At 36.6% G+C, this 12,886-nt stretch overlaps 1 protein-coding gene across 1 annotated transcript in view; it reads left to right on the top strand.

Annotated features, from left to right (window-relative positions):
* The window catches only part of PIK3CA (phosphatidylinositol-4,5-bisphosphate 3-kinase catalytic subunit alpha), a 74,459-nt gene that overhangs the window by 52,900 nt on the left and 8,673 nt on the right, over positions 1 to 12,886 (top strand). The window contains exons 11-20 of the mRNA XM_074963538.1: positions 4,822 to 4,946; positions 5,327 to 5,408; positions 5,947 to 6,111; positions 6,747 to 6,850; positions 9,066 to 9,237; positions 9,609 to 9,715; positions 10,189 to 10,310; positions 11,063 to 11,141; positions 12,022 to 12,192; positions 12,761 to 12,878. Coding sequence (XP_074819639.1) covers positions 4,822 to 4,946; positions 5,327 to 5,408; positions 5,947 to 6,111; positions 6,747 to 6,850; positions 9,066 to 9,237; positions 9,609 to 9,715; positions 10,189 to 10,310; positions 11,063 to 11,141; positions 12,022 to 12,192; positions 12,761 to 12,878 — 1,245 coding nt within the window. The remainder of the gene's footprint in view (positions 1 to 4,821; positions 4,947 to 5,326; positions 5,409 to 5,946; positions 6,112 to 6,746; positions 6,851 to 9,065; positions 9,238 to 9,608; positions 9,716 to 10,188; positions 10,311 to 11,062; positions 11,142 to 12,021; positions 12,193 to 12,760; positions 12,879 to 12,886) is intronic.

Raw genomic sequence — 12,886 nt, 5'->3', positions numbered from 1 at the left:
GAGGCAGACATCTGAAAAACACCAACAAAGTTGAAGAAGTGTGATGATAAATCAAAGGCAACACTGAAGGAGATTACATGCAGGTGAAGAACCAGGAAAGGAAGGGCTGTAAATCCACATAAGATGAAGATAGTTTTGAGAGCTGGGTGGTCAACAGCATAAAAGTAGCAAAGACTGAAGAGAATGAGCATGGTCCTTAGGATTGGCAAGGGAGAGATCAGTAGTGGCTATAGTGAGGGTTTGTAAATTTAGTGGTTTCTAAAATATTCATCTCTACAGTAGCTGAAACCTGTCTAGGTTCTTACTTTGAGCCCATGACTGTGGTACCTTTAAAAATTACAAAGCACTCTCCTGAATGTCCCCATTTCTCTTTCTTCAACGTGAAAGTAACAGTATGCATTAGGTGAGAGTTATGCTTTCAGAATGCTGTAGTTTTCTCCCACCTATAGAACAGATTAGTAGCGGTGGTCCTCTGCTTATCACAGATGGACACAAAATTCTGATAATTAATTACCAGTCCAAATCATCTCAACTGCAGAAGCTGCTTTAAAGTAGGAACGAGGCAGACTTGCAGGATGGTCATGTGAGAATCTAGAAGTTGGGGTTGCATATCTGATGCATATTTGTATCTTCTTGATTGACTGTAAATCTTGAAAGGACATACTTTTTAATTTTTTAGAGGCTTTCTGGTTTCTTTAAGGCTCAAATATAGCCACCTCAGTACTGTTTCTTCTATCCTTAGCTGAAACTAGAAAGTGCAGAGAAGTATACATTCTAATAGTTTTTAAAGGCACAACAAAGATGATGTGATACATTTTGAACTTCAAAAATATTCAGGGTTTGTTTTTCAAGGTTAGGGTGATGGGTGGGTGTTTATTTCCTATTGAACCAGCTTGCTTGTCCCTATAATACTCAGGAGCGAGATCAGAGCAGTTAGAGGAGGAGAAAGGTGTATTAGCATCCATTTCCATGTCAAACCAGTAATGCATAGTGCTACTCATACTCTCTCCTTTTTCTCCTTTTGTTTTTTTTCACATTGCTCCCTACTAAAACTGTAATAATCTACTTTGTGTCTGCCAAGTATCCTCTTGCTGCTCCTTCTAATCCCTCTTTTAAAACATTTTTCATAAAATCTTCCTAAATTTGTCTCATCACTATTGATATCTCCACAGCATACCTGTTGTTCCTTTTATTGTCTGACCTGTTTTTATCTTGTAAACTCTTTGGGGCAGGAGCTGTGTGTTCTGTAAAGTACTGCGTGTGTTTATGGCTGTATAATAGTAATAACGCCAAGTAACTTGAAAATAAAACTTTGGACAAGACAATGCATGCTACACATTCAAGATCTGACGCTGGCTTAGAGTTTACCAATTACCAATATACTTGTTTAAAATTTTTGACAAGTTAGTCCCAAATGCTGTGGCAACCACCAGGCCAAGTTACCATAGTGGTGTTCTATAAAACATCTTCTGTTAACATACAAAACAATAGACATGTATTTTTGTTTAATTTTGAAATGCACTATGTTGCACTTTTAACCAATAAATTAGTAGAAATATTTAAGATCAGGTATAGATACTGTTATAATGGAGCATTTATAGATCCATTGTTACTTCAAATATTTCAGACGCTTTCTCAAATATTAAATTTATATATTATCTACTTTACTGTCCCACACTTCATAGAATTTCAAGTTTTTGATGTTGACCTCAACAGGATAAATGCATTTTCCCACTGGGCTTGACCTAAACCATGAACTTTCTGACCTAATATACAGGTACATTTTGTCTTATGATCCAACATGTGCAAATAGTTTTAAATCTTATTTTGCAGTGGTATTAATTGAAGGTCAAGAAAATGTAGTGATTTTTCCAAATTTATAGTGAATTAAAAGCAAAACTAGATTTGAACTGAGCTTCCTAATTCCTAGTCACTTTCTGTCAACTTGAAATCTAGTCAGTTTTGAAAAATGAGTTTCCAGTGCTACCCATGTCCCCTAAATTCACTTGCCAATGTGTATAATATGCAAACACATTTCCTTTCCCCCCACCCCCTTTTTTTTTTCCTGCCTGGTTGCTTTTCAACAAATACCCACACAAACAAGAAGGAAAACTGAATGACTTGTATAGGAAAAAGAGTGAACTAAAGAAACAAACTGAAAAATCATTTTGCTGTAATCAATTTAAGTTACAGTAATCTTCATTGTTTATAACAGCTGCAGCTATAAAAGGAATTTCAGAAGTGTGGTTTGTTTGTCTTTGAGTTGATGCTTTAACTCTAAACAGTAGCACATGTGCTAGTTCTATTTCCTTATTTTTGATTTGGCTTTGTTCTACTTACGATGAGCCTCTACCAGAAGCTAGATAAATACATGCTTTTAAAAAGCTTTTAATAATTTTTTATAAATATGACTTTTTATAGGATTGAATATATAGCTTCCCCACTCCTGGCATGAATCCTTTATCCACTAACTTACCTCCCATAATTCTCTTTTGTCTTAAGTTTTTTTGGTTTTTGTTGTTTTGTTTTGTTTTTTCCATAGCATCTCTTGCTATAACATCAAGTGTATATCCCAGTTTTTGATGACTCCAAGACATTTGGAATAGACATTATTGTGCCATATCTACTATATGTTCTTTTAAAAAACATTTCCACGGGTGGCAGTTCTAAAGTATTTGCCTCTTCTCTTTTCCGACTCCAATTCACTTGCTTCAGAAGCTGCACTCATTAAAGTGGACAGGCTAGAGTGGCTGGATTACTAATCAGGTGGGAGATGGGTGGGGAACAAGTCGAGGGATTTTCAGTAGATATGTGCTGCAAGGGAGTGTGATATGTTCATTCCCTTTGGAAATGCTCATGACCTAATTTAAGCCATTTTAAATGTTCCCATATAACACCGTGAACCATGCCTTGTGTGAGTAACTATAATAATACAGTTTAAAAAAAAAAATGACCTAACTAAAACTGAAGGCAAAGCATAGTACTTCCAGTCTTAAGTATATGTTATGTACCTTTTTTTAACCGGCAGTAGGCTATAATCTGTCAGTTCCTTCTACATTTAAAATATTTTATGTACATTTTAAGGCATAATACTCTTTAAAAGACCAAACAATATGTCTGTCTGTCTCTGGGTGATTCTAGTTTGCCTTGTTTCTCAAATGAGAACCAGCCACACTTACAAAAAAAAAATCTTCTTACTAAGATGTTCTAGGTAGTTCCACAATGATGTTACCCAGTAATTTAGCTCTGAAAGAGGGTTTCTGCCAACAAAATGGGAACTTCAGACAAAATTTAGTTTTTAATGCACATTTCACATGGTAAAGGGGCTTACTCTTCACTTTTCCTTTTGCCATATTTTATAACAACATATAACATATATTTTATATGCATCCTGAAGAGCTCAAAATGTGAATTCAGATTTAAAGATGTGTGCAGTTGAATAAAATTAGATGTTTCTGCAGCATTTCAGCTTCTGACAAATAAATTGCAAAAATGATAGCACTTAAAAATAGAGCTGGATGAATAACTGATTTTTCAGTTTGCTGGCCGTACCAAAAAAATGGGAGAAATTTTGTTTTGAGTTGACCCAAAACAAAAAACTTTTGACTTTTTTTAGACAAAGTTCAAAATAAAAAAAAAATTGGCTTTGTTGTTTTTGTTTTTTGCTTCTTTCTGTTAAACTTCATTCAGGTTTATTTAATCAGTTGTTTTGAATCCAAAAATCAATCAATCGAAAATCTTTTTTTTTTTTAAATGTCATAATAAAACATTTTGGATTTTTTTATCTGAAACAATTCGACAAGTTTAACACAAATTCACAAAATGTCTCAATCGAGCCAAATCTGTGGTTTTTGATGGAAACAAGTTTAAGGTGAAAAATTTCACCATGCTCTGTGAATTGTGGCTTATGCTAAAGAACATACCAAAGCCCTATATCACTAAAACCCCTTAGGAATTCAGTCTTTGTACAGTGCAAACGATTCCACAAACAAAATATCAGAAACTCCATTACCCTGGCATCATGCTGTAAAATGAAGACGTTTTACACCAACCATAGACTAAAAGTTAGTAAATTATCGGAGAAAGAAAGAAGGGGCAAAGGAGTCATGGGTGACCAAGCTGGTTTATTTGATTTTGTATCTATAAAATGCATCTATGTAACAGGTTCTGAACACATGAAATGACGCTTAATGAACTCAATCGCAGGATGCACCTAGCTCCCCTGAGGGTTACTTTGAGTGTCCCTACTCTTTTGGGGAATCTGTTCAGCATTAACGAACACTGGCTTTACAGTCACATTGGAAATCAATTTGAAACTCTCCCCCTGATTTTCCAAGTTTCCTGGACATGTTATACACTTCCTCTCAGACCTCATATTCACATATTTTTTTTCCCACACTCTGCTTCTCCAGTCTTGGCTTTTTCACTGCCCCTTTCCAGCAGATTTCCTGAATAGTTTGCTAAATGGGGATGGGGTTGTCACTTTCATCTTGTGGTTTATGGGGCTCTTGCTAGAATCTCATTTGATGGTAGTGTGCCAACTGCTATTGTCCCTCCATCCAACTAATTTCTTTGGAATGATATCTCTGCCCGTGGTCGTAAGCAATTACAAAAATCAAAACACTATAAAGCTAGCACTGTTTAATCTTTTTTAAACTATAATACAGAGCTGCACTCTGATTGAAAGAAACAACCAACAGATTTTTAATAATAGAGTATAAATGATGCTACACTATATAAAAATACTATGTTTACATCATGTATGTAGCTTGCGTGAGAGCAGAAGTGTGTGGAAGGATAATGTACCATTTTCTTTTACAGAGTAACAGGCTAGCTAGAGATAATGAATTAAGAGAAAGTGACAAAGAGCAACTCCGTGCAATTTGTACACGAGACCCTCTGTCTGAAATTACTGAGCAAGAGAAGGACTTCCTTTGGAGCCACAGGTATACAGAATCATAAAGATGGGGTTCTGGAATTCTCTAATTTCATAAAACACATAATTGACTTGAATTCTGGCCTGTTGTTCAATATGTTCCTCCTTGCTGTGGTTAGCATTTTAGGAAAGCATATATTAGTTTTATACGCCTGTGGAGGAAAGCTGGTGATAGAAGTAATCCATTATGTGCCTCAGTTCTGCAAACTTACCTGCGTGGACAGATACGTGTGCCTATGCAGAGCCCTGCTGACTTCAGTGGGACTCTGCAGGCATAAAGGTAGATAATATTTCAGGATTGAGGGCCATAGTCTGCTGTGATCAAAGTAAATCTACTTACTGTTTATCTCTAGTTTGTATATGCAAGTTACATTTTTTTCTCTTTTACAGACACTATTGTGTGTATACCCCAGAAATTCTACCCAAACTACTTTTGTCTGTTAAATGGAACTCTAGAGATGAAGTAGCCCAGGTAATATACTACGTTCAAGAAACTTCACTAAAAGACATTTTTAAACACAGTTTATCTTTGATTTTTAAAAATGATTTTCTTCAACTTGCATGAAAGTGAGCAATCGTTAGTTAGAATATGTTCTGCTCGTGCAACCCATTGGTTGTTCTGTGTTCTGTCCCGCTCTGTGCCTGATCCACAGATGATGGTTCCAGAGCCTGACTGTTTAGTTCAAGAGACTTATGCTTTTACCTCTAGAGGTCCCTGGTTCAATCCCTGATGTATTGCTGACCAGTGAGTTACGCTGGGTTGACATTACTGACTATGGAATGACTGAGGTTGTAGTTCTTATTATAGCATTTTTCTATAGTGGATAAAATATTTAGCAGGTTGTCGTTTCCATCAAGTTAGTCATTTGTGAGATCAAAGAGTAAATTCAGTTTATAAACAGGAAAATGATTGCTGGTCTTACATGGGTCTATTTCACAATTATTGTTTTGTCCATGCAACTGCTTAACATGTCTGGATTATGTTAGGCTGCCGTTTTTGTTCCACACAGATGTACTGCTTGGTGAAAGACTGGCCTCCAATCAAACCAGAGCAGGCAATGGAGCTTTTGGACTGTAATTATCCTGACCCAATGGTGCGAGCATTTGCAGTTCGGTGTCTGGAGAAGTATTTGACAGATGACAAACTGTCTCAGTACTTAATCCAGCTAGTACAGGTACCCTAGCTTGTTCTGTTAAATTAGAGGTTATGTATATTTGTTGTTGACAGTTGTTTTTAATTGTTGCTTCCTAAATCTGATGTAGCAAGAAGAAAGAGAAGAAATCTTGACAACAGTAATTCCCGAATGATTCTGGGGAATAGATAATAAATATAGTAGTTGCAATCTTGAAATATCAAACCTGGTTTATTTTACTGTAAATAGGATGAGAGCTGTTAGGACCCTGCAAGGAGATACAGAGCTGTTCTGCTGATTCAAACTGGCAGCCAGACCATTTATCTTTCTGTAGCATGGACTGGGCAGGCTCCCTGAAGAGGCAATTCTAGAAATCTTAGCAAAATGACCCTAAAATTTGGTTGGTGTCAGTTAAGTTAACAATAAAGGAAATGTCAGATAGGTGGTAAGTTTGGACCTTATCCAGTGTGTGTACTGTTAAGCAGGGTTGGAACAATGCCTGCTAACATTTACAAACCCTAAAGTATGAGGGCCAGACATTCTTGAGTTATAAAATCCTTTTCTAGAATGTGGCTCTTCTTTTATGTAGTATGTGTCTGGATGTGTATTATCCATGGGAATATTTGCAAAATGAAAGCTACAGTTCCAAATTCTCATTTCTTCTTACCCATAAATAGGTTCTGAAATATGAGCAATATTTGGATAATCTGCTGGTGAGATTTTTACTCAAGAAGGCACTGACCAATCAAAGGATAGGACACTTTTTCTTTTGGCACTTAAAGTAAGTTTGTTTGGGAAGTTTTTTTGGGTAATGGTGGGTTTCCACCAAGCTGTACCACAGTAGTTAGGGGTATGAAATGTCAGACTAAAATGTTCTTTTTTCTTAAGCTATTACTACTATAAGGTTTTTTTGTTTTTTGTTTTCTATATAAGCAGCATGACTCCCCAGACAAAATTAGTTCTCAAATCTGTAGTCAGTTTAGGTGTCTAGAAGTTTGGAAAGATACAGAAGATAATGAACTACCTATTTTTGATATATATGTTTTTTTGTAGTAGCCAGCATTGTATCTAAGGTAGGAATGTCATGCTCAGTCACTGAAGAGAGCTGAATTCCTTCTCTGATGGGCTGAGGGTATAAATTTAGGGCCCCCTACTCCCTCAATCCACAATAGATCTACTATTCTCAGTGGAAGGTTTATACAAAGATCAATAACTTTTAATTATTATTTTTGTTCAGTACCTCCTTATTGCATTTAGTATCACTAAGTAAGAAAGTATGCTCCCCTTTAAGACCACCATTCTTCATTTGTCTTCCTCCTTTAGCCTCTTCTATTTCTTTCAATCTTTCCTGTCCTCTAGTTAATGTTTACTGAAGCAGTCGCTCTGGCTTTACTGTGTACTTATTCTGTTCCAATGATTAGACCTTTGTTGTTGCATTATATCATACGTAATCCCCACCATGAGTGCAAGGGACTGGACTAGATGACTGTCAAGGTCCCTTCTAGTCCTGTGATGCTATGTCATGATCATTGTTCCACTTTGTCTTTTGTATTTAAATCACTGCTGAAAGTATAATGAAAAGTTTAAAAAATAGGTGGTGCATGATGTTGAAATTTAAATTAAGATTGCTGAGTAGTTAGTAACTGGGTGTGTACAGTGTGATTATCAGCAAATTCCACGTGAACTGTAGATAATTAGCTCATCTCCATTGCTTGCTTTCTAAATTTAAGATATTTCAAATTACTTTTATATGCAAGAGCCTTTTAAAATTGCCTGTTGTGAAGAACGTGGGAATTATATGTATTTTATGAATACTTTTATTTATTTATTTATATATATACATACATACATACATACATACACACCCTGTGGGTTTTGAAGTTACTGTGCTGCTGGCTGAAGGGCAACTAAGTTAAATCAGCCATAGTTAACTTACTTCTCTAGGAACCAAAAGTGAATGGCTGAGTGTAGACAATCCCGATGGACAGTACTCAAATGGACAGTGGAGCTGATAATTCCTTGGAGGTGCACCTTCACTAATGTGGAAATGGGCTCACAGACCCCATTGCAGGGGAGTGCAAGAGCTCCACTTGACACCTTTAGGGTTTCAATGCAGGAATTTTCAAACAGAGATTGAATATAGTTGAAAAGCTGAGCTTCTGAGTCATAGGGATAGAGCAGGGGTGGGCAAACTTTTTGGCCCGAGGGCTACATCGGGGTTGCAAAACTGTATGGATGGCGGGGTAGGGAAGGCTGTGCCTCCCGTAACAGCCTGGCCCCTGAACAATCCAACCCCCCCGTTCCCCACCCCCTTACCATACCACTCAGAGCAGTAGAAGCTCGTGACCATGCTGCTGCGCTCCCCGGCAGGAGCGACAGACCAGAGCGCTGGCAGTGCGGTGATCTGAGGCTGTGGGGGAGGGGGGACAGTAGGGGAGGGGCTGGGAGCTCAGGGGCCATGCAGGACGGTCCCGCGGGCCATAGTTTTCCCACCTCTGGGATTGAGGTTCTGCAGAGAAGCAGGCAGTAACTTGGTCCCTGGGAAAACAGGAAGGGTGTCAAGGCTAAATTGGGCCTACCTAGTTGCATGAGGTAAATGCTACGTTTGGGCAAGGCTGTATGCTTTAGTTATTTTTAAACCTTTTCTCTCTGCTTATGATGTTCCTGTGGATGGATAAATCATACTGTTTTGAACAAGCTGTTCTGTCACTGTGTTTACCAGGGGATCACAGCTCCCAGAGTGGGGTCTACAGCAGAGACCAAAACCAGTTGGACCTGCTGAGGTAATACAGGTGATAAGCAGGAGGTGCTGTAAGCCTGGTCTGTTGTCTAAAAGTGGGCTGATTTGTAGAATTCCATTCTGAGAGAAGTGCAACTGTAGGCCTGTCCCTTGGAAATGGTGCCAACTGAGAGAAAGGGCTTAAGGACAGCATCAGTCCTAAACAGTAATACCTGTAAATGTTCTTCTTTTACCTGTAAATGTTCTCTTTTGATAGGTCTGAAATGCACAATAAGAATGTAAGCCAGAGATTTGGTTTACTTTTGGAGTCCTACTGTCGAGCATGTGGGATGTACCTAAAACATTTGAGCAGGCAGGTGGAGGCTATGGAGAAACTGATAAACCTCACAGATATTCTCAAGCAGGAGAAGAAGGATGAGACACAAAAGGTATTACTGTTATCAGAATACAAGAATTAAATATGTTTAAAAGTAGTTTAATAAGAATTGGGTCTTTACTTGGTTAGTTAAAATAGTGTGATATTGTTTACTCCAGTAGGTAATAAAATATTTTTACTGTACCCACTGTTGTTGGCCAGTTGAGTACGTCATTTGAATAGAAGTTATGTCATACAACTATTTTCAGGTAATATGAAAATAATGCTTCAGTTCTGGTGATATGTGGCGAATGTGGGATTGTTTGTTTTTCAACACTTGCATTACACAAAATTACATCTTAAATCAAAATTAAAACCCAGCATGTATGTACATCTTTCTCATATCATCAAAAAGCTCTCAAATTAAATGTGATTACCCTTCAGGTACAGATGAAGTTTCTTGTTGAACAAATGAGGCGGCCAGATTTCATGGATGCTTTACAAGGCTTTATTTCTCCTCTTAACCCTGCTCATCAGCTGGGAAATCTCAGGTATGTTTTTCCCTTTTGGAATTTATCAAAATATTTAAGTAGACCATTTTTCTGAAATTAGTGCATCTTGGAAAAGATTTTAAAATTTTGCAAATGTACTAAGAAAATTGCATAGTGGATACCTTTTTTTAACCTTCAGCCTGTAGCATCAGTAGAACAACTTTAAATGACCACAGAATAATGCTTGCAGTTTTTTGTGAGGAACCTTATTATTTGGCCAGAAGTGATGTTGCCTGAAGATTATATACACCCAGTTCCCTTGTCAGGCAGCACAAGCTAGTGCAAGTTCTTGCTTTAAGTTTAAGGCTCAAGAATGAAAACTGGTTGTTAACTGTCCATCTCGGCCCATCATAGTGTTATATCAGCCATAAATGTTGGGGGAAGGAAAGGTAAAGAGAGCAGGAATACTACAAAAGCACCATTCACTGATGTCAACAATACACTTATTTAGAAGAAATCTTATCTTTTTGTAGGCTTGAGGAGTGCAGGATTATGTCCTCTGCAAAAAGGCCACTGTGGTTGAACTGGGAAAACCCAGATATTATGTCTGAACTGTTGTTTCAAAACAATGAAATCATCTTTAAAAATGGAGATGGTAAGGGCACAAAATACATGCATATCCTGATTAACATATTTTGTGTGTTTATACATAAGCTTCTCTTCTCATACCTTGCCTGTTGACTTAAAGTTTTTTATAAATAATTTATAGAATACATGTTAAAGAAATACACATACCTTGTTTGGCTTTGCTAATTTAAGTTTCTAAAGAAACAGGTATGTAAAAAATGAACAGACAAACACATGCACAGTATTTTTGTAGCTGTGCTCCTAGGCTATGCTTTTTCAAACACTCATTCTCTTTTATAACAGTATTTTGAACTGTTTTTCCTCTTAGAACATGACTCGTGTATGCACTGTACTTTCCGTAGTATTGAAATTGATTTGCCTAATATTTTCGTAGGGTCACTCTGTGCTTACAACATTATCACAACATTATTTAACTGTAATACTATTCAAATGTTAAAATGCTTTAGAATATTTTCTCTCATTTGTAAAGCCATGTTTGATGTCTGTCTCATTAATCCACGCAGATTTTAAAGTTGTATATTACTAATCTGTCTTGAAACTACCTTAACTCTTTTACATTAATCCTTAAATATTAAAGGTTGCTTTTGACTTCTGCATAATGATAATACATTTTAGAGAACATAACTTTAGTGAGATACACAACCTACTCTCCCACTCTAAAATATATTGGGGGGAAAATAAATAAAATGGCATGTTACAAAAAGCTTTCATGCTAATCTTATAAAATCCACAACATCTGAATGTACTTGAATATTTCAGATTTACGTCAGGACATGCTGACACTTCAGATCATTCGAATTATGGAAAACATCTGGCAAAATCAGGGTCTTGATCTTCGGTGAGCAACAGAGAGTATTCTCAAGTGCCATTCTTAATGTTTTCTGTTTAACCTAATTACTACATATGGTTCCTTTCCTTTTCCATGAAAAACAAATTTAATACTTAAAATGATTTGTAAGCATGTTTCTGTATGTTATACTGTAACTTTTTTTTATAGCTTCAAGATATCCAAAATATTGGGGTCTATAAACTGATCTGTGCCTCATGTGCAAATTTATTTTGGTGGCCTCAGTCTAGTTCCAGGGAATGGCCATCAGTAAGACTAGCATTGTTGCGGTACATGGGTTTCCATTACCATTTTATAATATTGACAGGTAATAGGTCTGGAAATGTATTTTTAAAATTTCACGTGGGGTTTTCGTAAAGCAGGCTTTACTTAAGCTTTATTCTGTATTATGCGTTTCTGGTAGCACTCAGGTTGTGCTGAATGTTCCCTTTTTTAAAGTCTGGAGACTGTCCTGCCCTTAGTATTAAAGCCTGAAGATGTGTACAGAAATATATCTTAATAAATCTACCTACATTTTGAAAGTTCCATTAATGATTATTTATAATATTCAGAGATATTGCGGAAACCACTAGTAATTTTCAGCTTAAATCTTTTCCCAGTATAAAACTAGGAAATAAATTGTCAGATGCAGTGGCCGCATTATCAGGCACATTATTGAACTCTAGTGTTCTTGCACACTTTTTTTCTCAACACTTCTGATAATACAACTGTAGGGTTTTCAAATGTATTTTCAGCAGAACCCTATGAAGTAAATCCAATAATAGATGATATTGATCTGAATAAGGTTACTAACAGAACATGCATATTTTGTACTGTTTAAAATGCTTTGTCTGAAAACTTGCTCTTTATAAAAAATTTTTTTTTCTTCCAGAATGTTGCCTTATGGCTGTTTGTCTATTGGTGATTGTGTGGGACTTATTGAAGTGGTGAGAAGCTCTCACACAATTATGCAGATTCAGTGTAAAGGTGGTCTAAAGGGCGCATTGCAGTTCAATAGCCACACATTACATCAGTGGCTCAAGGACAAAAACAAAGGAGAAATGTGAGTTTTTACTTTTCATTTACTTACTCTCCTTTTTAATTCACCTGTTTTGTTTTTTTTTTTGATGGAGGCCTCAAAACAGAAATATTTCATGCCCCCCTTCTTGAAGTGGGAAACTAAGTCATACAACGATACTCCACGCCTGGTATTTTTGCTATCCATAGCTCTCCTCTTGAGGTTAAGGCATTGTGTGATATCGTTGTGACAATGCAGCAGTTGGCAAAAAATTGGCAATTTAAGATATACACTTGCACAAATACATGGTTTAAATCTGAATTTGCATTAGTAGCTTATCAGAGTGAAAATTTCTTTTGTCTTTAAGAAAGTTGCTCTAACAGTGAGTTTATTATTATTTTTTGATCTTATTCCAGGTATTGTTGTATTCCAAGAATGCTGAATCTTTACCTAGCTTTTTGATTCAGTTCAATGATAAAATCCAAGTAGTCTTGATTTGCGTGGCTTCAATTAGCTAGTATACACATATCTTTCATTACATGCATGTTATTTCTGCACTTCTGTGGTGTTAGAACTTCAGAAGAATAATGCCTCCAGTGTTTGTTTTCAACAGGTATGATGCAGCTATTGATTTGTTTACACGCTCTTGCGCTGGCTATTGTGTTGCTACCTTCATATTGGGAATTGGTGATCGTCACAATAGTAACATCATGGTGAAAGATGATGGACAAGTAAGATA

This window comes from Natator depressus, chromosome 9, assembly GCF_965152275.1.
Source record: "Natator depressus isolate rNatDep1 chromosome 9, rNatDep2.hap1, whole genome shotgun sequence".
Taxonomy (NCBI): domain Eukaryota; kingdom Metazoa; phylum Chordata; order Testudines; family Cheloniidae; genus Natator; species Natator depressus.
This window is presented reverse-complemented; position numbering and strand designations above follow the sequence as displayed.